The following is a 23,155-nucleotide window of genomic DNA, read 5'->3' on the forward strand; positions in this document are numbered from 1 at the left end:
GTATTATCTAGCGAGGAACCTCTGATTGCGCCTTCTGAAACCGATGCCCTTATACTAGGGTCGTCGGTCAGTACCGTAATAATTTGTAACGGAGATGGGACCGGCGAGTCAGCAATCCGCTCCGCCCAAGGCGGGGGGTTTAATACCGGTGGCGAGGATGGAGTCGCCCATCTCGGTATTGAGAACGGTGTCGGTAGTGACAGCATCGGTATCGGGCTTATCGGATGGGAGGGCGGCTTTTGCAGTGAGAGGCTCGATATCGGGCTCCTGAGTACTGCGTCATGCCTCGGTATCGAAGTACTCAGTACCGACGTAATCGGTTTCAACTATTTTTTCTTTCCATTTTTATTCTTCAGTTTACTCTTTTTTCTCTGAGGGTTTTCCGTCTCAGAGTGCTCTCTTGCTGTCTTAGAGATTTTCTTTGCCGCCTTTGTCGATGCGGACAGAGAGGAGGAGGGGGGAACCGCTAAGGCTTCACTCCGTGTCGGAGGAGGTTGGGGCAGAGACTCCATCCTGTGTGGAGATGTAGGAACAGGAGCCGATCTCGGCTTGTCTACTGCCTCCAAAGCCTTTTCCCAGATAATTGCCCGAAGGTGATCTGACCGGTTTTTTCTTGCCTGCCTTGAGAATTTCAAGCAAAAGGCACACGACTCTACCACATGAGTCTCCTCCAAGCAGAGCAAACACAATGAGTGTCCATCCGTTTGTGAAATTTTCTGTCCACAACTGGAACACTTCTTGAAAAGACCTTGATGTGCCATAGGCACCAACACTATCTTATCAAACAAACAAAAAGTTTTTTTTATTATTATTATTAACTAGATAGGAAAGAATAGAACACTGGAGAAAAGAGAAAAGAAGGAAAAATGATAGATTTTTCAGCTAAGGTAAACACACTGTACCACAGAGAAGTCTCCAAACGCTGTTGACCCGCAGGCGGTTGAAGAGAACTGAGAGGATTAGGCGGGAACCCCTGAGCATGCTCAGTGGACGGTGGGGGAGGGGTTCCCGCCTAAAAAGATTTCAGCTAGAGAAGTTTCCGAAGCTGGCCCTGCGCAGGCGCAGAGCCCATATGTGTGATGCACAGAGACCACGAAGAAGAACCATATGAAAAGGACAGGGCTCCTGTATCTTTCACAGTTGCATAGAAAAGGGAATTTCAGCAGGTGTCATTTGTATATATGGGGAACCTGGTGAAACTCCCTCTTCATCACAACAGTTAAAGGTGCATGAACTATACTAGAGTGACCAGATTTAAAAGAGGGCAGGGCACCTGCAGTTTTAACTGTTGTGATGAAGAGGAAATTTCACCAGATTCCCCACATATACAAATGACACCTGCTGAAATTCCCTTTTCAATACAACTGTTAAAGATGCAGAAGCCCTGTCCTCCTTTTCATATGGTCACCCTAGGTTAACTCCCTTGGTAGGGTGGTGTATCATCTTCATCACGTCCTGGGCTTGGTAGGCAGTGGCAATGTTGCATTTTTTTAAATAAAAAAATACCCCCTTCTGTCCTATGCCAGTAGACAGTAGCTGCTCCACTAGCATAGCAGCAGTGTATCTTTGGCCCTGCCACAATTGCAGTTTAGAATTGCTCTTCCCATTCCCTCCAATGTTCCAGGTTTCTCAAGACTACCTGGACCTCTAGGTCTGAGAGAGAACGTGGGTGTATATCCAGATCTAGTACTAATAAGAGTAGACCCACTGAAATGAGGTAATGGGCTGTGGATCTATTCTAAATATGACTAGGCCTGAATATAACTAGTAGACTCCAGTGATTGCTGTAGAACCTGCCCCTCTTGCTGTGAAGAGGACTTCAGGCTGCTTGTCCACCTATATAACTTATTTTATATAGTTTATAAAATAAACTATTTTATTTAAGGTTTCTTGTTGGATGAGCCACAGTTCCCTTGTAGGTTGTGAAGGCCCTAATATGGAATGTCCATTGATTGATTTTTTTATTTAAGAAATGTATACTCTTCTTTTCCCTTTCAAAAAAAGGAGTCACTCAAAATGGTTTACAAAATATAAAAAGTATAAAAGCAACAAATCATTAAAAACATTTACAACACACTAAAACCAGCAGCCAAGACAAAAACTCCAAAATATTTATTTAAGATGCACTTCTTGATGAAGCAAAGAATCGTCCATGTTCAGAGCATTTGTGTTTTGGTTCCTCCTTATTTGTTAATGGATGATATGACATTGGCCCACCAACCCCCACATAGTGGGCAAGTGACTGAAGGGTCCAAAGCTCTAACATGACTCCACACTAGTTAATCTACTTGAACATTCAGTGAGAGTCTTGCTGTTCAGACTGTCCTCTATAGTTGCAGGCCCCTAGTTTGTCTCAAGTCACCTCTTTCCACAAGATCACATGCTCTGTGATAAGAGGAGAAAGATGCACTTTCCAGCCAGTGTTCTCTGCAATCATGTCTTGATAGGGGGCAAGGAACTTAAAGAGTACTCTGGAGGTGAAATGGGCCCCAAGGGAGGATTTCAGTGCACAAAGCCACTAATTCAAAAACACTGGCTAACATCTTGGTCTGTGCAGTTTTGTCTACCCTGACTTTGCCTTTGAGAGCTAAAGGCTTACCTTCTCCATTGGGAGATGAGCCAATTGCCTCACAGTCTGAATCACCCAAGAAGGTGTAGGATTTATACTGAATTTTATGGACTCTCTTTGCAACTGATGAGGAAAGCCACCTGTGTGAGTAGTTCCATCATCTTTACAACATGCACACCTGCTTTCCCTAGGAATGGAGCTCTGATAAGGAAGTATAAGTAGCTATGAACACACTGCTTTTTCAGACAAGCAATAGAAAGACTAACACCTTGGCAAACATCATGAATGAAGTGGGATACCCAAACAAATTATAGATGTTCACTTAACACAGAAAATGAACATTTTTCCTACGATTTTGTCTTAGGGCTAAAACAGTCATTAGCTTAAACCTGTCTAGCAGCTATGTCCCCCCCTCCCCATTTTTACTCTAGAGTAGATACAGGCAGCCCAATCCAGATTGGTGCTCTACAATGTGAGGGGTGTGTGTGTTAAAGATCCAAATCAGACCCTTTTGTCTGCTTTGAAGTAAAAATGAAGATGATGTAGCTGCTAGACAGATTGAAAGTGATGTCTGATATGGCCATCAATAAACAATCTTGACACCTATTGATTCCATGTAGTTGCCCAGGTCTACCTATATCCATGACTATGGACAACAAGGTCCCTATGTGGGATGAAGTCAGCCTGAGAGATCTAAATCTATATTTAAAAGGCCTTTTGATTTAGAACGACTGTTGCTCTCTTTTCTCTCTTAGTAACAAGAAACAGTATAGAACACACCTCTGTGGTCTGTTGACTGAAACAGGTTCCTGACACCAATTCATTACCAGAGGTGCTTGGCATATTGTTGACTTAATGTAAAAGTGCAAAGCAGCATATGGTGCTGTTGTAGTCAACCCTTCATGTTTTGATATCTTTGATCAGCATCCTGCCTAATGTGGAAAGAGGGAACTATGGGGCAATCCAAACCAGGCAAGTATACTTCTTCCACAGAGGAATCAGATGCTAGTGATGCCTGATCTAGTGCAGGAAGTGCTGTTGCTTTATTCTTAAAAATACATGAAACATGTGATGAGAGAGATCAGATAGAAAGTGCACACATTCTCTCTCTCTTTTTCCTTACAAGGATGGGAGGGGCAATGGAGGTCCCTGATCTCCAAATCCCCATCAGATCTATCCTCTAGAAATCACACTTCGTTTCCAATCCCAGCACTAATCAACCTCTGAAGGACAGGACTGCAAGCACAGTAATTAGAGGGAGGGTGGTCCAACACTGGATGGTATTTGGAATTGTAAACCCAGACAGCTTCAGCTATTGGGTGGTATAGAGATGGAGATGATGATGATGACATTGGCTCTGCTGGGAGTACAGGTTTTATCCTGATAAGATCATGACCACGCACACATAGACCATTAGGGAAATAAAACAAAAAAAATCCAAACCTCATCTTCAGCAGTATCAGCATCGTATATAAATGCTTTAATTTTTATATACATATAAAAACCCTACAACTGTCCCAGGAATTTCAACTGTTTATTATTTCAATATTTATAACCTACTTTTCAGAACCAAGTCCACTCAAGATGACAAATATCATTTCTATCTAGACAGGCAAATTTACTCAAGTCATTCAATATGTCAGGTCCTGCATATTATTATTGTCCATCAGAATATTTTACTCGCAAGTAAATCAGGAAAACCCATGCCTTCTTAATATTTTTCTTTCAGCAACAGGCCTAAAAGCATGAAGAAAAGCAGCAGAGAAGAAGCAAAATAAAATGGCTGTTGTGGGGAGAACCACACTTCCTTGAAGCAAGTTTCAGATGCCAAGACTTGGAGGAGCCACAATTCACACTCTGATGTATCCTAAATGAAGAGCTCACTGGGACATAATGTTCCCTGAGAAGTGTGTCTCCTGAAACAATAGCTTGCCATCTTCTGCAGGAGGTGGGTGGGTAGAATGACCATATGGAAAGGAGGATAGGACTCCTGTATCATTTAACTGTTGTGATAAAGAGGGAATTTCATTAGGTGCTGCATGCATACAAATGACACCTGCTGAAATTCACTTTTCTATACAACTGTAAAAGATACAGGAGCACTGTTCTCCTTTCCATATGGTCACCCTATGGGTGGGGCACCCCTAAAGGCAATCTTTCTTCTTTCTACAAGCCTGCCACTTACCCTGATCTGGGAACATAACCAACAAATGGGGATTTCACTGGTGTCCCCTGCCCTGTGGAATTCCCTCCAAAGTTGGCTTCATCTGTGACTAATTTTGCAAGGTCTTTGGAAACATACTTGTTCTCTCCTGCTTTTAATGGAAGAAGTTTTGTATGTTAGATATTTGATTTTTCTTTAATTGTAACTGGCTTATTTTAACACTGTTTACAATTAAGGTACTTTTGGTATTGAATTGTGCAGTTTTAATATTGTAAGCCACCTTAGGAAGACCATAGTCTTGGAAGGCAGCTAACATATATATTAACTAAATAAATATGGAACATCATGAGATGACCTGGTGAATTATATTTTCTCTAAATTGACTGATCCAAACAGAAATTTATATTCCTAGCGTGCAGCACTAGCCTAGAAAACAGTTTTTCCTAATATTGTACTTTACAGGTATTGGATTATATATTGGGTTGAATCCCAAATCTGCCCTTCCATATGTTAAAAGACATTTTCAACTCACAGAGTTGTTTTACTCTTTGCACTGTAGTATGGCAGCAAAGTGAATTGAGATATTCTTTTGCTTGCACAAACACTTGCAGAAGCTGAAACTTCTATATAATCAACCTCTTAGAACACAATGCAAATGCTTCACTAGCATTTCGGCAAGCGTGTACTAACAATGCTAAAAATATTTTCATTCTACTCACAGGACTTAAGATCCAACCCTATTGTACTATAACACACCCAAACCCAAAGATGGGGGAAGATACCATACTAAATACCTAATTGCATTCTCAATTGGTCAATATGTACTATAGCTACTTTCTTTAATCGATGCAGGAAGCAAAAGTAGCAATCTACAGTACTTGTTAAGTTTGGCTCATGACACTTCATAAGAAAGACACTTTTATAAACTATTAAAGTTGTTTGACAAGCGTAGAATGAGGATTTATTTCCTCCCTCCTCCCAATGGTAACTAGTGTCAACATTAACTTAATTTATGACATGGGCTTGGATCCTAAGTGTGCTTTCTGCAAACAGAAGAGTTCCTTCCATGAACAGAGGATCCAGCAGAGGATCTCACTGGTGGAAAGCAGGGGAGGGAATATTTGCTCCCCCTTCAGCCTCTCCGCACTGTTCCAGAGGTTTCCTAACCTTCCAGAGATTTTCTGAGGGCACAAGGTGCTACAGGTGAAAGGGAAATAGCAAAAAATCTCCTTCACACATGCACACGCAGCATAGGTTTACACCAGTGGGAATGAATTTAGCATCCAAGTCACAGGGCTGGAACCTGCCTGCGAAGGAGGTGGGGCACAATCTGACTTCCCCACCCCTTTCATTCCCATTAGCGCCTAGAAACCTCCCAAAATAGTTCAAGGGTTGGCAAACCCTGATGAGCAGGGTAGGCTGTGACTTGAATGCAGATTGGAGAAAATTGGGTGTAGCACCTTCTATGATGTTACATAAAGCTTTAGATGGCCTCAATAGCATGTGGAAAGTTTAAAGGCATTACATTTCTTAGGGAATAGAAGTAAAATTTTGCAGATAGCTGAACTGTCTAGATTTCAGGTGTTCTGTGGGTGGGGGGGGGTGGGGAAGAGTCATAAGCAATCTCATTAGAATTCTCACCCCTAAGCCCTTGATGGACTTTTCAATTTCCTGCACTATAGTATGGGATCAACTGAAGAATTATGAGGGGACTGAGAAATAAATTGACATCACATCTTACAAACCAGTCTCATGTGAGAAGGCCTTGGGAAATCCAATTACAGGGGTCATCCCAAAATCAAATTAAAAGCAATATAAATATTTTATTTATGCCATAAACAAGTTGTCTAAATTGGCAGAATGTGAGGCCAAAGAATCATGGCAACTTCTGACACCTAAATTAACAATTTTGTTTTATGAATCAGGTTAATGTGACTATGTATTTGTTTCAGGTGTGTGTGTGTGTGTGTAATAAGTGCATCTCTTTAAAAGAGACAGATTACAACCTAAGCAAAGCAAGAGTTTTAAATCCCCCCCATTTTTAACGTTAATAATACATTTTGAATAAAAAAAGGAGGGAGGCATATTAGATGGGCAACATCAAGACACATGTCTTTGAAGACAAAGTTAGAAAAGCTTCAAATCCCCCATGACTGCTAATGTGCAAGTTTTTTCTCTCACCTGTTTTCTAAGTACACACTATATAATGCAATTAATGAAAGCTTGAGCAGTTACTATCTGAAACCAGATTAGTTTGCAAGGATTTTATCATAGCAGCTACAAAGGCTGTTCAACATAAATATTATTTTAATTTTAATTCTTCCAACAAAGCACAGCAGTATTCAAATAGGAGGCACCGTGCCCACTATCTAAACTAGGAGAAAATCAGCAAGTAAGCCTACAGGGAAGAAAATGTGAATATCGGGACTATCAACTACTGTAGTAACTGAAAACGTTAGCATTAGCAGGAATATTGGTACTTACTGTGCCCGGATCTCTGTCTGTTCCCGTAGTAACCAAGAAATGCACAGACATGCCCGTTCAGACACAGAGGCAAGAACAGAAATAAAAAAGGGGGGAAAAATTAGAACACAAGCCGCGAACAGTTTTAAAATGGCTTTTATTTATATAAGTCATTGCACATTCCTAATACAGTGATTTCCTGAAAATTACATTTTGTAAACATGATTTACAGTTTAACCATACACAAAGCCTAGTTCTTTTCATGACAGAATAAATTACTTTCTTCAAAAATTATTCAAGTGCAATTTTGCCCAATAAAGGTGTCCTAAACAAACCTAGAAAACAGATGCAATGCTTGAAACCTTTCATTTCAACACATTCACCTCAGAGTTGGACTTTTTTTGCCCACCCTTCCCCCACCCCTCTTTTCCATTGAAGATTACTTTATTTAATTAAAAGAAAGAAAGAACAAAAGAAAGAAAGAAATTACCCACTTATTCTGCTTTACATTTTTTTTCCACAATATTGTGCAGGCCACTGAGGTTACAACTAAGCATCTGTCAGGATTTCAAAATTCCCTGCATTTCATAAAAGCAGGAGACCCTTAGTGATCTCCAGACTCAAATACTGAAAACTTCAAGCTGAATTCTGCTTCAGTGGTATGAATGCAGGATGCTATTCTTAATGTTTGGCAATCAGTTTGTTCTTGGCTTTCGTTCTACATAGCTCAATTTCTTTAGAGATGCCCGCAGCAATGTGCAAATATTCATTTGACAAGGTCCTAATCAGGCTTTCCATGCCTCTCACCTCTGTGGTGGTCTGGATCGTGGTGCTTCTTGTCATCTTTTATTGCCAAGTGAGACTGCCCACCCAGAGCACTTGAGAGAGCAAGAAGGCCCGCACTGCTCCCAAGCGGAGGAATTCCGGGAGGCTGTAGTCCTGATGGGTGTGGGGTTAGAGGCACTGGAGGTCCATGGCCATGCGAGAGGTGCTGAGCCTGCAACTGCTGTTGCTGTTATTTGTGGAGGCATTTCCAGGCAGAAGCAGCCCATGCGGCAGAGAGTTGGAAGGAAGAAGGAAAGAAAAGGAGGACTGGTTAGCCAAGTGAACTCAATGCTATTTCCTGTTTCAAGAGCCTAGCCTATTTCAAACTGCTCCAGCTAATCACTCCATACTAGGTTTCACAACTGCTAGAATATTTCCTTGGATATTGATCCTCTTTTGTATTATAGAACTAAGCCATGTAATTTAATCTACAGCCCGACTAACAGGAGATTTGTGCAGTCTAGACTCTTAAAGACATCTGGCACCTCTCCAAATCCACCTCTATATTAACAGAATTAGTGGAGACTGAAATACCATTTGTCTACATCTCCCCACCCCAAAATGCTTATTTTCACAACTGCTTTGAATAAAGACAAACATGAAGACTAAGAGGGACCAATCTAAAATAAGAGTTCTCTCCAGCTTCCACTAGGGAGTATTTCCCATAAACATTACCTTCCAAGTGGATTTTAGCACTCAGCATTTATAAACGCTCCCTCATAATAAACTTGCTGCCCTTATTCCACCATTCCCCTCTTAAAATGTATACCTGACATGAACACTGGCAGAACACAGACAGGTGGCTGATCTGAATGAAAAGTTCACTTTGATTAGTTACCCACAAAACAATACATTTGAGATTTACTTCACAATTTAAAATCTTACAGAGAGTCAAAGTACAAGTTAATTTAAAGATACAGTTAGCAGCTTTTTAAAATTCTAAAGAAAAGTACACACACAGCCAATCCAGATCAGGACCATAGTGTGGGGGTTAAGGGGATTTTAACCCTTTACCCCTGCTGTGTTCCCAATCTGGATTGCCCTTCTATCTGTAATTTTCATTGCCTAAAAGTGATCCACTGAAACAATTGCTTTCTGCAGTCATGACTTCAGCCAAACTGTGCCTCTCAAAAGATTATAGTACTACCAGATCCTGCATTTGACAGCCTGATTAGTGGTACAATCATACAACTTTCACCTACAACCCATGTTAATATTTCTAAATTGGTTTTTTTAAAAGGGGGAAATTATTGGAAGAGTCTGTTACATTTCTAAATAGGAGTGTCAAGTTTAAGACAACCTGTGAGAGGCCATAGTCTCCTCCCCTCTCTGCAACCCTGATGCTTCTGTACTTCCATTAGCAGCACGGAAGCAGAGAACCCAATCAGTGGAAAAATTGTCACGTAATGGGGCTGCATGGGGCCCTATGGGTTGTGCACTAGAACCCAGTTCAGTGTGGCAAAAGAGCTGCAAATTATAAAGCAAAACAATTAACAAACCCAGCTCCTGCAAGCAGAAATACTTTCTGCTTGCAGATAGGATGCTTGGATTGGCCAAAGGGCTTCATGTGAATGTGCTTTAAACGGTCTTCATTAAAGAAAGAAGGAAAGCATGGCCACTTAATAACTTGAGATAAAAACAAGTTTTTTGCCCAGTCATGAACTCTACTGATATATCAAGTCATCTTTAATTAATCATAGTTTCTCATTTCATCCAAACCAAGGAACTATGGTTACCAGCTTCAGGACAAGCTAGGATCTTAAACCAACTTCAAACACTGGTTTAAGCTGCTGACTTGTTTCCATAGTTTCCCAGTTTCAACAAAATGTTTGGAGACTTTCTGGATTATCAAGGCACATCATGAAAGAAATAATATTTACAATCCCAGAAAACTAAAAAAAGCAACCCTGTGCATTTGAAATGTTCTTCATCACACAAGGATTATGATAGATCTGCTTTTTCTACTGGCACAAAGATTACATTCAGATGATTTTATCTCAGTTTTATAAGTAGAGATATGAATAAGTCTTTTTTTGCCTGCACATGAAGCTCTTTTACACAAGGAGAACAATCCAGAAGACTCCCAATTACATTTGCCCATTTCATCTGAACCAGGAAACTATACTTAACAGTTCCAGAGCAAGCCAATGCATGAGGCCATGGTTTGAAGTTGGATTCATATCCTGGCCTTTTCCAAAGTCATTATACTTAATTGGAGGACTTTCAGGTTTATTTGCTGGAAGTGAAAGGGTTGCATACATGACAAGAAGATTCATAATAACTGATATGATCATCTAGTGTTTGAGACTTTGTATGTACAGACTAAATGCAGAGACACTAGAGTACAAAAATATTAAAATTAAAATAAAGACCATAAGAAGCAAAACAGATGCTTCCATGCATTCACTCACAGGTGAAGAGACAGATAAGAAGTCTTATGCATCCTGTGCAAGGGTCACACTAGGCGACACTGGCATACCCATGCACACAAAACCTTGTGGAATTTACTTGGCACGGGTTCTTCAGCTTCAGCTACATGCAACAGCATCCTACATCAGCCTAAAAGTATGCAGAGCTAGCTACCAGCTACCAGCTGTGTCTCTCTGCCACCCCTCTCTACACTGGTATACCACCAGTAGGAGAAGCATATGAAAAATTAAACCATACCTAAAAATGACATTCAACTGTTCATACCATCATTGTGCTGAATTTAAGAAGCTGAAGTTACACTACCATCCCAAGAGTGGAGGATCTGATACAAGCTAATTGCTTGCACCACTGAACTAAAAAAAAGCTCAAAATGGCTGAAGACATAGCCAGTTATATGAAAGTCAAGAAACAAAACAAGATCTCCCAAGTTTTTTAATCTTCTCCAACCCCAAAGCTCACTTCTTTATTTGCTTAACTAGCACACTGAAGGAATGGCTCAACTTATGCAAAGTATATTGTGGCCAGTAACTCCTCTCCAGGATCTCAGACAGAGTCTTCTTTTCCATTTTACTTTGAGAAATGAATTTGGGACCTTCTACATGCATAGTGTGTTCTCTACCAGTGAGCTATGTCTCCGCAGCCCCAGTAAACCAGGTAGCATTTCACATCAAAATTAAGTTGCTTTTCTCAGTATCAAGAATGTTAACAGGCGATGTTGTTCTTCACCCATTTAAACTTGAAAATTAACATTGTGCCTGTGGCAAAATACACCACTAAAAGAGTACAAAACGGAAGATGCCAATAATGAAAGAGGGAGAAATGCCTTTAATGAGGTACAAGCTTGTGTGTGAAAGTCAAGAATGGAGTGCAACTTTGATAGATCGTGACACATGATACAGAATACTTCACTTCCTTGCATGATCATTGTCTATGTAGACTTTTACACAAGGGCAGCAATGTTTTAATGCAACTAACATGATTAATCAATTGGAAGTTTCAGATAAAAAGAAAATGGGCCCAATTTATCAGGCACCTTTAAAAAAAAAACCTACAGAAAATGGCAAGCACTATCTTAAAAAGCACCTGCCCCTTATCTCACACAAAAGAAGGAATACCTCTAAGATGAAGCCTGCTATAATATAGTTATCAATAATCTAAAAACTAAAATATGCTTCAGAGCTTTTTTTGTTTTTGTTTACCACAATTTTGTGTCATGCAGATGTAATAACCAACCAAGATTCATATGATTTCTTTAATCTGGCGACAGCTTTACTTTATTTACAACTACAGACCAGTGGAGTTTGAGTTGGAGGAGTGATGAATGGGTTGGCAAGGAAGTGGGGTAGAGAATTCTCCCACACATTCCACATTCTCCCCTTTATTTATTTTATTTATTTATTTATTACATTTCTATACTGCCCAATAGCCGAAGCTCTCTGGGTGGTTCACAAAACCGCCCATTAAGGCCTTTACCATTAAGGCCATCGCTACAAGTAAAGCATGCGGTGCTTTTCCAAACATCAGCCAGTGCCCTGTTATCCTGAACTGACAACAGCATTCAGGCCCAGAAAAGGAGTCAAGGCAATTCAAATAAGCTAGGAAATGTGTGAACAATATCTCCCTTTATCATTGAACTTGCAAGTTTAATTCAGTTAGCTGACTTTTAAAACGCTTCACCAGCTACCAGCAGTATTAATGAAATCCAGAATTTTAGCCAAGATGAATGGAAAATGCATCAACACGCTTCAAAGTCTACCCTACTGAAACCAAGGGAATGTCTACACCAGCCCTATATCCCGGGACGTTCCTGTGCATCCAAATGCCACACAGGGGATCCCAAGAGCAGGCAGGGACAATCCCTCCATTTTCGTGGGATAACCCTTAGGTGTAGAAAGGGCCATAGACAGGGCACACATGCACTGTACTCTTAGTGCATCTATTTCTTTGATTGTGGCCATTGACAGACAGCAGACACAGTTAGAAAGGCTCGGTACTTTTGTCTGGAATAAAAAAATAGTAATAAAGTTAAAACACCCATAGCTGAAGTAATTTAATGTTTGCTTTTCATTGCTTTGGAATGTTTTCTAGTGCAGGCCAGGGCTTAATCTTCAAGGGATTTTTCTTAAATTCTTAAAGTTCACTTCTGTGGGAAAAACAGGAAAACTGAGGAGGAAATCTGCACTTTCTATATACAGTGTAGTACATTTAGCAAATCAGATTTACAACATTTACAGTAAGTAGTGAATGTGAACTTGCATTTCTGAGGTAAGTGTTGGAATGGAGAACAGAAACACAATACCATAGGTTTGAAAACAAATTAATAAAGCTTGGGAATAAAAGTTGAATGGAAACGCTGGAATACATGTTTGTCAGGCTTTTTAGCTGCCTACATAAATTACTTTTATTTCTGTATTTTGGTCTGAAATCTACCCGATTAAAAAAAATCTGGCTACGTGCCTGTTCATACACTCACATCACCCATTATCAGGCAGTTAACCAGAGCTTTGTGATACCAAAAATGTAGCTTCATATTTAAAAGGTGGGAGGACAGAAGTAGAATTATTATTATTTTTAGAAACGGATACTAGAGTCGGGTACTTTACACGCTTCAGAAATTTGGTCCCCCAATGATTTCTTATTCAATGTCTTTTCCCAAATCTTAGCTAACAGAAGATTTTATTAATTTATTATACTTTTGATTCACTCAATAACCAATAAACGGTAAGCATTAAGCATTTTGTTCCATACCTTATTTTTATCTTCCTATGCCCCCTATCCTAAACCCCAAAAACAACAAACCCTAAGGTATCATTTGATACTAAATACAGAGTACAAATGCAACGCAAAAGCTAAGCAGTTATAGCATTACATTTCTGCATTCACTTCTTTGAATCCATATTTCTATTTTACAACAAAACATGCATCCTAGTTATTTATAGGCTTTCTAAAGATTAACTACATGCTCATAATAAACCCTCAAGAGGTTAACCTCATCCTCTTAAGCTTTACACACTACAATCTCAGAGATAGCTGGCAACCACAGCCAAGAAGAGGGAAAATAATCCAGCATTTTGCTAATCCTTTAGTCAATCACCTCATGCAATGATGGAAAGCCCTTTGGAGGCCGACAACTCAATCTGTCTCACAAGTACTGTCAATCCAAGCGATACATTTCACAGTACCATTAGCAGCACACCTCAGAAAAGGGTGGGGGTGGGGAGAACCTGACACCTCTCAAGTATTAAATTCTTTCTGAGAAAGCTAATCTAAAATACCCTCACCGGCTGGCTATTTCTTGTGAATGCTGTAAATTACACTCTTAGGTAGGTTTCTACAGTTCATCAAGGATTTTTAAGGGAAGGGAGGAAGTTCTGCCAATCTGCACCAGTTTTATGAGGTGATTTTATTTACTACCAGTGTGGTCTAATTACAACTGTCATTCAAATTTCCCAGCATGCACAACTTTTAATTTTCAACCCTGTTGCTTAACTATCTTCCTCCTCCTTCAATCCTTTCAAATTCAACCAAGATAATCCACTTAAACCCTTCATGCCATAATCTATGTTCTCTCCACTCCAAGGGAAAATATACTACCATGCTTAAACATTGAAAAACAGGGTTCCACATTAAACCTTTTTTTCTTTCCTTTTTAAAGGTGCTTAGTTTGCCATTCACTATCTCACTTAATAAAAAATTAGTTAATTGGAGGCAACTTTTTACATCAAACATGAACAAAAACTGTCTTCATATAGTGAGATGCACATATTTTCCCAACCTGCCTTTCTACATTTGTTTCCAAAGCAGTAACACTTAATTGTGGATGAGGCAGCCAATCTGGCATGTATAACCAAGGCCGGATCTACACTATTGCTTTAAAGCGCTTTATAACAGTTTTATAGTGCTTTAAAGCGCTTTTAAACTGTTATAAAGCGCTTTAAAGCATTAGTGTAGATCTGGCCCAAGAGCAGGGAGGAGTCAGTCTCTCCCAGCTATGCCCACCGGGGTACTTGTTCAGTCTCAGGGTAGACCTGAGGGCCAGGGAGGGAGGGGGTTGCTGTGGTCTATAGGAACTCCCCCTCCCTCTCCAAGCTCCCTGTCCATGTGACTACTGGTCTAGAGAGTTTGCACCTTGTGTTGGGTCAGCAGGACAGATTAGGGATTCTGTTGTCGTACTGCCCAGCCCGCTGCTCAAGACTCCCTAGGTGAGCTGACGGAGGTGGTCTCGGGTGTACGGCTGAGTTCCCCCAGACTTTTGGTTCTGGGGGATGTCAACATTCACACTGGGGGCACCTTATCCAGGGCAGCTCAGGATTTCATTGTTTCCATGACAACCATGGGACTATCCCAACCTGCCGTCAGCCCAACGCATGTAGCAGGGCATACTCTAGGCCTGTTTTTCACAACTGGACATGGCGATGGTGATCTGAAAGTGGGGGACCTCACATCAGTCCCTTTGCCATAGTCAAATCACTGCTTGCTAAGGTTTAGACTTACAACAGTTTTTCCCCTCTGCAAGGGTGGGGGTACCTATTAAGATGGTCCGCCCCAGGAGACTAATGGATCTGGATGGTTTCCAAAGGGCTATGGGGAGTTTTCCAGCTGATAGGGCTGATGCTTCTGTCAAAACCCTGGTTGATCTGTGGTACCCCGATTTTTCCCCTCCCTCCCCTGTCTGTTACTGTGATTTCAGATTGTAAGCCATATGGCAGATTGTTTTGTTTTATTCTGTACAGCGCCATGAACATTGATGGTGCTTTATAAATAAATATTATTATTAATAATAATAATAAATGACCCGGGTGGTTGACATGATTGCTCCTGAGCACCCTCTCCTGAGTAGAGCTCATACAGCTCCATGGTATACCACAGAGCTGAGAGCAGTGAAACAAAATAGGAGACGGCTTGAGGGCAGATGGAAAAGAACTCCTAGTGGATGAAATCAAACCCTATTAAGTGTCTATAGTAAGGTATATTCAGGGGCAAGGAGGGCAGCAAAAAACACCTTGCTACCATTATCAAATCATCAATCTGCCGCCCAGTGGAGCTTTCCAGAGTTTTCCAGAGGCCTATTACATGCCGGCCCCGAGGACGTGGTAGAACCACCTGAGGCCCACTGTAATAAATTTGGTAGGCGCTTCCAGAATAAACCTTTGGCATCTGCCATGACTTAAGACTCCAGTGTTATAACAGGTGAATCAAGTGAGGTATCCAGAGCACAGCCTTGTCCTGTTTTCTTGGAAGAATTTCAGTTGGTACAGCTCGAGGATGTTGACAAGGTGCTTGGACAGGATTGTGCAACCACCTCCGAATTGGATCCTTGCCCCTCTTGATTAATAAAAGCTAGCAGAGATGGAACAGCCAGCTGGACCAGGGAAGTGATCAATGCCTCGCTGCGAGAGGAAGTGGTCCCGGGCCATCTGAAAGAGGCAGTAGTGTGACCACTCCTGAAGAAGTCTTCCCTGGACTTGGAAAATCTTAATAACTATAGGCCAGTGGCAAACATTCCATTCCTGGACAACGTCCTTGAGCGAGTGGTTGTGGGCCAGCTCCAGACACTCTTGGATGAGACTGATTATCTATATCCATTTCAGTCGGGTTTCAGGCCTGGTTTTGGCATGGAAACAGCCTTGGTCGCCCTGTATGATGACCTAGGTTGGGAGAAAGACAGGGGGAGTGTGACTCTGTTGATACTCGATCTCTCAGCGGCTTTCGATACCATCGACCATGGTATCTTTCTGGAATGACTGGCTGAGTTGGGAGTGGGAGTAGGGAGTAGGGAGTAGTGACATGAAATTACTCGTACACTATGCTCACCATCTGTGGCACCCTGGCTGTGGAATGAGCTCCTCAGAGAAGTCTGCGTGGCGCCTACACTGTAGTCCTTTCGTCGCCAGCTGAAGACCTTTTTATTCTCTCAGTATTTTAACACTTAATTTTAACTTAAATTTAAATTTTACTGTTCTAATTCTGTATTTAAATCTTATATCAACTTCTGCTGCATGGTTTTATCCTGGTTGTGCTTTTTATACTGTATTTTGTATTTGTGTTTTTAGACTGTTGGTTGTTTTATTATGGTTTTAATTTTTGTGAACAGCCCAGAGAGATTCGGCTATTGGGCAGTATAAAAACGTAATAAATAAATAAATAAATAAAATAAAACATCCAATGTTCTCCACCAACTGCCTACTCCAAAGGAAGCTCAGAGGATGGCAACAAGGGAGAGGATCTTTTCAATGGTGGCCCCCCAATTATGGAACGATCTCCCCAACAAGGCTCACTTGGTGCCAACATAGTTATCTTTTGGGCACCAGATTAAGACTCTTCTCTTCTACCAGGCTTTTAACAACATATTATAGTTGGTATGTAATGCTTTTATGCTTTTAATTTTTGTATATCTGTTTGTAATGTTCAATGTTTTTAATCTTTGTAAACCACCCAGAGACCTTCAGCTATGGGGCGGTACGTGAATGCACAAAATAAATAAACAATTGTGTTGCGTAACACACTATAAATTCTACTATATGAATAGAAACTAATAGGTTCTCTTTGGCAGAGAGATCCATTTTTTACCTTCTCCCAATATCAGTTTTTCTCTATATTGCAAAACATGTGTAATTTCTCATTTTTTGCTAATTAAAGGTTTGTTTCTCCCCAACCCAAAATACACACACACACACACACACTTCCCTGCTGCCCCTCAATTCATGTGTCAAATGGGAACACACATTCAGTCTTGCCACTAGTAGGTCATCCTCACTTAAAATGGCAAAGGAATTAGAAACAATTATTTGATATCATTATCCCATGCCGGAATGCAGAGCCTTTAAAAAAAACAAAAAAACCACCTCTCACGGAGAAGCCCTAAGAGTGCAGTTTACTATGCACAGTAAACTATTTAAAGAACACCTCTTAGGAATATGCTTAACCTATTTCCCCAATGCATTCTACCTCTGTGCAGCTCCGACTTTTATGGAACAGAAATATTTTTAGCACTGTTAAGCCACTGGCTACTGGATTGTGTTTCTAATGTTGGAGAATGCACCAGCCGATTTGCATTTTAAAAAGAAGTCTTTCATGATCTTTCAGGCTCACAATAGATGTCTAAACCGTTAAATTACTATTTCTTTTATTAGCTTGAAAGACACTGCAGTTTAAGAGCATGGCCCCACTATTGTTCTTTACACTAAGTTGGGTCTCTGAACAATACTGACAGCTGCTATCAAACTGGGCTGCGTTTACTTCCAGTGCAGCTGCTGCTTGTAGGAACAGACAGGCTCCTGATGCCTCCTCCCCTCTGGGGAGACGGGCTGACACAGTGCATGTTCAATGAAGAGGAGCAAAGGTCCACTGAATTGTCAGCCCAATTTTATGCTACTCCAATTTTCCAGAGTGCACACAATCCCTTTCAAACAAATCAAGCATATGTCAGAGCATGAAACTTATTGTGCGGCATAAGATAATTATTGATGTATACAAATGTGCAAAGGGAGAGATGATCTCTTATTGGACCAACTCGGTGGAAATGTTTTGGGTGTTTTGTTTTTTTTAAAAAAAGTAGTTGTAGTAGTGAGGTTTGCAGTTCAGACAACTGTTCTTCAGGCTATAATAGAATTGTCATATCAGCTGCGCAAGAAGCTTAGATTGGGGAAAAGGCTAGACTGTGGTAGTTTGGGCAAGATAGGAACGCGTGTAGCATTTATGAGTACTCACTGAAAACTGAAAGATATTTCTGCTGGCAGAAACATGTCAATACCTCAAGTGCTATAAGGCTACAATCCTATGCTCATTGACTAGGGAGTGAGCCATACTGAATTCAGTGAGACTTTCTTTGAAGTAAAGATGTGTACAATTGCCCTGTGTCTGAGGCAAAACTGCATCTGCTGAAAGTTTTTTTTAAAAAATGACGTTTTAATACCAAATTAAAATGAAATTAGCTCATTATATTAATGAATGGTTTGATTCTTTACAAAATTACTATTAAAAATAAAACAGGGCCTTCACACAGTGTGCAACTGGCATTCAGTTGAATGGAGGTTGCAAAACAATGAACCCACAGTATTGTTTTCTTGGGTCAGAGCTGTACAAACCTGAGGAATATGGGGCACTCTGTAGCAACTATAAACCCAGCTAGACGTTAAAAAAAAAAAAGCTTCATGGTCCAGTGTTCAAAGTTTTCAGTTAATTTTTAAAAGCTATTTTCACTGTTGCATGTCTGTGAAGAGGCTCAGTAAGTATATCTGAGGTATTTTTTTAAAATATAGCTCTTACTTTAGAGGTGTTTGTTAAATCAATTAGCACATACAGAAAGAGACCGGGTGAACATTTGAGCTGAACCCTCAAGTTAAGAATTTATTAGACCAGCAAGGGTCGTGAAGACAGCAGACATACAGAAATTTAATTATTATTTTTGAAGTAACTGATTGGATAGGAGGAGGGAGAGAAATAAGGTTCTGGTTCGAGAGGGGGTTATGTTTATGCAAAGCTAATCTGTCAAGTGTAATAAAGCAGCTTGAATGAAATTTAAGCTGAAAATCCACTGACACTCCCCATTGCAGGGAGGAATAGCTATTAAAAGGAAATGAAGGTCACTCTCCCAGTTTATTTCACCTAATTGACTGCCAATAGCTTACCACAGGCAAAGCGACAGCAGATCTACAATTGAGAAACTGATAAAAGGAGAGTTTTCAAGCTGAGGCTCATTCTTTTAATCCTCCCTCGCTCTTATGTTTTTTTCCATCTCCAGTTGGGATGTAATTTTAAGCACAGATGGATTAACTGGTCCCATTGTCTGTAGACGTCGTTGGACTATGGCACCGTTAATCCATACAGCAGCATGTCTAATTATCATTACAAAGTGTCTGAGGGAACGATAAAGACCAGCAGGGCATCTTCTCACAAGCAATTAACATAAATTGATAAATGAATAATTTGAATCTGCTCAAGGCACTTGCATATGAATAAAATCAGAAGGAGGAGGACCACTTCTTTCAACTCCTTTTGCATATGTGATATTTCTAGAGCATAGTAACAAAACTTGGGAAATAAACTTAGGCAGTATATGAAATGTATGACTCATGAAGTTCAATAATGCAAGCCAAGTTAGTTACTTGCTATCAACATTCACTCCCTAGCATACACTATGGTAGAGTTCGCACATCATGCTAAACCATAGATTAGCGTGGCAGGAATGAGCCACAGTGAGCCTTCAGTTTGAGCACTCTCCCTTCCTTCTCCTCCTCCTGTGCAATCAGGAGGAGTTTGGAAACATTTGCTTTGGCTTAAGTGTTGCTTACCACAAGTGCAGCTTGCTCAGAACTGTGGTCAATTTTAATTATGGTTAGTTTAAACAAGCCAACTTCGGTAACTATGATTTCAAATGGACCAACATTAATGTAAACCACAGTTTGTCTGTCTAATTGAAGTGACAAACTATGGTTGAGCAGAAACAAAGGCTTCTGAACTCTTCCTCACATTCACTCCTCCCAGCTCAGAAAAGCAAGCAAATGTCCTCTATACTTTAAGAAAGTTAAGGTGGATCCCAAAAAATAAAAAAGGGGGAGGGGAGACAAGAAAGAAAGAAAGAAAGAAAGAAAGAAAGAAAGAAAGAAAGAAAAGAAAAGAAAAGATTATTGAAAGACTCAAATGCAACAAATATAGTCTGTTAATCCCAGGAATTGTTATTTCAGTTTGGGTAGTCTCTGGTTTTACACCTACTAACTCCCAAATTCCAAATGATAAAATGGAGCAATACCACAAATCTAAAAATAGTACTATATGACTGATACATAGGCCTAAAATAGGCAACAACATCTTAGAAACTACGCTTTCAGTAATTCTACCAATTTTAGAAACGAGCAGGTGCCAAGATAAAAAAATACTTAAGAACTAGCATTAAATATCAAAGCAGTTGTTACATATCAAACATTAACACATCAAAACTATCAAAGCAATAAGAAAGGAAAGCTGGTTATACACACTGTAGGAGGTAGACCTGGAAGGCCACGTACCCCGATGATGGCATTCAGCTCAGCCATGGTCACTTGTTTGGCACGTTCTACCGCTTGAGCCACTTGCTGTTGATGCTGGAAAGACAAACATGTCATTTCCATTACTGGAACAACCACTGAGGGCAGAATCCATGCATGTTTACAGACAAAAGTCCTGCATCTCCCACCATTCCCCAGCCAGCCACTTCCGTCTGCCCAAACATGCACCCTAACTGAACTTAGTAGGAGAAGGTTGCTTTTATTATGGAGCAGGAATACTCCCAAGCAGCACTCTGTGTGGAAAATGGGTAGGATGTGACTTGTTTTCCAACAGGAACAAATCCTCAAATTTTTAAAATTCAGACTTTTCTATTACAGCTGTTCCACAAGTGAACCCATCAGTTTCCAAAATTGATATGGATAAATATCACCTGTGTTCACTACAAAAATCAGTAAATGATCAAGATTCAACACACAGAGAGCTACTTTTGCAACCACCTTAGGAAAACTCTCTAAGATATAACATACATCATAATGACATTATTTCTGGAACCTTTAACAATGTACTGTAGTCTGATTCTACAAACTGCTGCTCCAGCAAAATATGTGTTAAGGGACAAAGTTCAAAAATTGAGCTTAATGACACTTATAGTGGTATTATGTTGGTGTCCAAAGCTAACCAAGGACATTGCTTAAGGGCAGCAATGTAGGTCAAAACCATTACTTTTTTACCCACTGTTGAAATATCTAAACTGAACAGGATTGGGTGTTTCCAGCAATGTCAAATGCCACAATCCTACAAGCCAGATATAAATGGTAATAAGTTTTTTTCATGAAATGGCAATTTAGCAAGCATCACCACATTCACTCTCTTGTGTGAGTTATGCATCCATAGATATTAGGATTCCAACCAATTTTTGGTAAGTTATATTTGACTTCTTTTTTAAAAGGAACTGTATTTTACAAACGCTATTCAAAACGTTTTAAGGTGCTAGTACCAAATGCCAACATTTTTATTTACATAGAATTTAACAAATGGCTAGACTAGCAGCTGCCAAGCTAATACTGGCATTAAAAAAACTCTTGATAATCTTTATAAGTCTGCCTCCCCCTGTGCTGGAAAGAATAATTTTGTGGTTGAGCTATTTCACCAGTTATACAGTTGGTGTATCTCATCTCATCTGCTAGACCAAATTAACAGGGGGCTTGCATACTTTAGATACAACAGATGTTCCTCACTCTTGTGAATTTTGATAAAATTAACATCTTAAAAATTAGCTAATTTACAAAAAAAGATGCAACATAATTTCACTTTAAACAGCTGAACATTTGTACTTACTTCTTGAGACAAAAATGGGATGACTTGTGCACAGATTGTATTCAATCTCTTGGCAATTTCTGTCTATAGAGGAAAGCAAATATTTGGATTAAAAGATGCTATTATATACGAGTTAATTTGGAAAAGCATGTGAAGTACAATTGTTATAAAACTTTAAATTAGGCCAACATTACATAAACTGTCTAGAATGTATGTGGTTAATCAGGGCAAGGTTCAGTCTGCCTAAGGACATCTGTTATGTCTTCAGTACCTCATATCTACACATATTAGAGCACAAATCTATTCTTCATTAAGTAGCTCATTAGCAAGTAAACCACTGGTTAAAAGACTGACAAATCTATTGTTTTTCAAGTTATTAGGTCACTATATTAAACCATTTGTCTTCAACATCTTTATTACACTGCAGCAGCAGCAGATTAAATATAGCATCTGATCAAATTAAATGTTTAGATAAGGAAAGAACAACATTTTAGTAGCAAGCATCCTTAAAAGAAACAGCATATGTTATATTTTGAAGTTTCTAAGCAAGTACAACTGGCATGAGAGTGTGCATTCCTAGTAAGGTCATATCTGTGGAAGGGGATAAAAATGATTCCAGAATCTTTTTTGGGGGGTGGGGGGTGAGGTTAAGCAGGTTCTCAATTCAGGGAAGGTGTGAGCAGCACTTGTACACTCTCCACCCAGTTTGGTATGCCTTCAACTAGGGCTGTGCTCCGCTCCGCTTCGTAGAAGCGATAGCGGAGCGGCCTGATTCGCCTCCGCCAAAGGCAGAACCGGGTCGGGGCCAAAGTGAAGCGTCATGAAGCAGGTCGCCCATTTGCAGAGCGATCCACTTAGTTGTGAGGCTCCGCCCGCCATTTTGGAACTTTTTTCACATAGGATTGCATTAGGCGAAAGAACGCCTATAACTTCTTTGTTTTTAAAGCTACATCTCTGAAACTTACTGTGCTTAGAGAGTGACGATTGGAGGTCATTTCTGTCGATTTTCAGACTTTTTTGTTGTGCGGTTTGCTTGCTATTAATTTTTATAGCATGGGTAAAGCGGTAGGGGGAACCTATTTTTTTGAACTTTGATTGACAGGTTCATCTCCCAATCATGATAAGTGATCAGCCTATGTGAAGCATCCTCCAATCCCAATGTTGGAGGGGGGGGAATAAGCAAAATGGGATACTTAGTAACTTTTATTTCTTTGTCTTTGGCTCGGACTGTTTCCAGTTTGTAGTGGATTGGTGAAGCAGTAGCCCCAGCAAACTCACACACACAACCTTAAATAATATACAAAGTAAAATAACAGATAGGCACCACAGCACCACAAGGTACCCACCATAACCTTGGTGAACAACTGAAGAGATGTGGTGCAAGTGGATGATGTGCTATA

The 23,155-nt window shown here is 40.1% G+C and overlaps 1 protein-coding gene across 2 annotated transcripts in view; it reads right to left on the reverse strand.

Annotated features, from left to right (window-relative positions):
- The window catches only part of LOC134400795 (transducin-like enhancer protein 1), an 89,177-nt gene that overhangs the window by 43,291 nt on the left and 22,731 nt on the right, over positions 1-23,155 (reverse strand). The window contains exons 5-8 of one of the 2 annotated variants that reach the window (XM_063129376.1): positions 21,777-21,839; positions 20,459-20,533; positions 8,004-8,208; positions 7,218-7,234 (exon numbers count right to left, since the gene is read on the reverse strand). In XM_063129376.1, the coding sequence (XP_062985446.1) occupies positions 7,218-7,234; positions 8,004-8,208; positions 20,459-20,533; positions 21,777-21,839 (360 nt within the window). Of the gene's footprint in view, positions 1-7,217; positions 7,235-8,003; positions 8,209-20,428; positions 20,534-21,776; positions 21,840-23,155 lie in introns of both variants that reach the window. The other variant, XM_063129375.1, reaches the window with a different exon arrangement.

The sequence above is a fragment of the Elgaria multicarinata genome, chromosome 6, assembly GCF_023053635.1.
Source record: "Elgaria multicarinata webbii isolate HBS135686 ecotype San Diego chromosome 6, rElgMul1.1.pri, whole genome shotgun sequence".
Taxonomy (NCBI): Eukaryota; Metazoa; Chordata; class Lepidosauria; order Squamata; family Anguidae; genus Elgaria; species Elgaria multicarinata.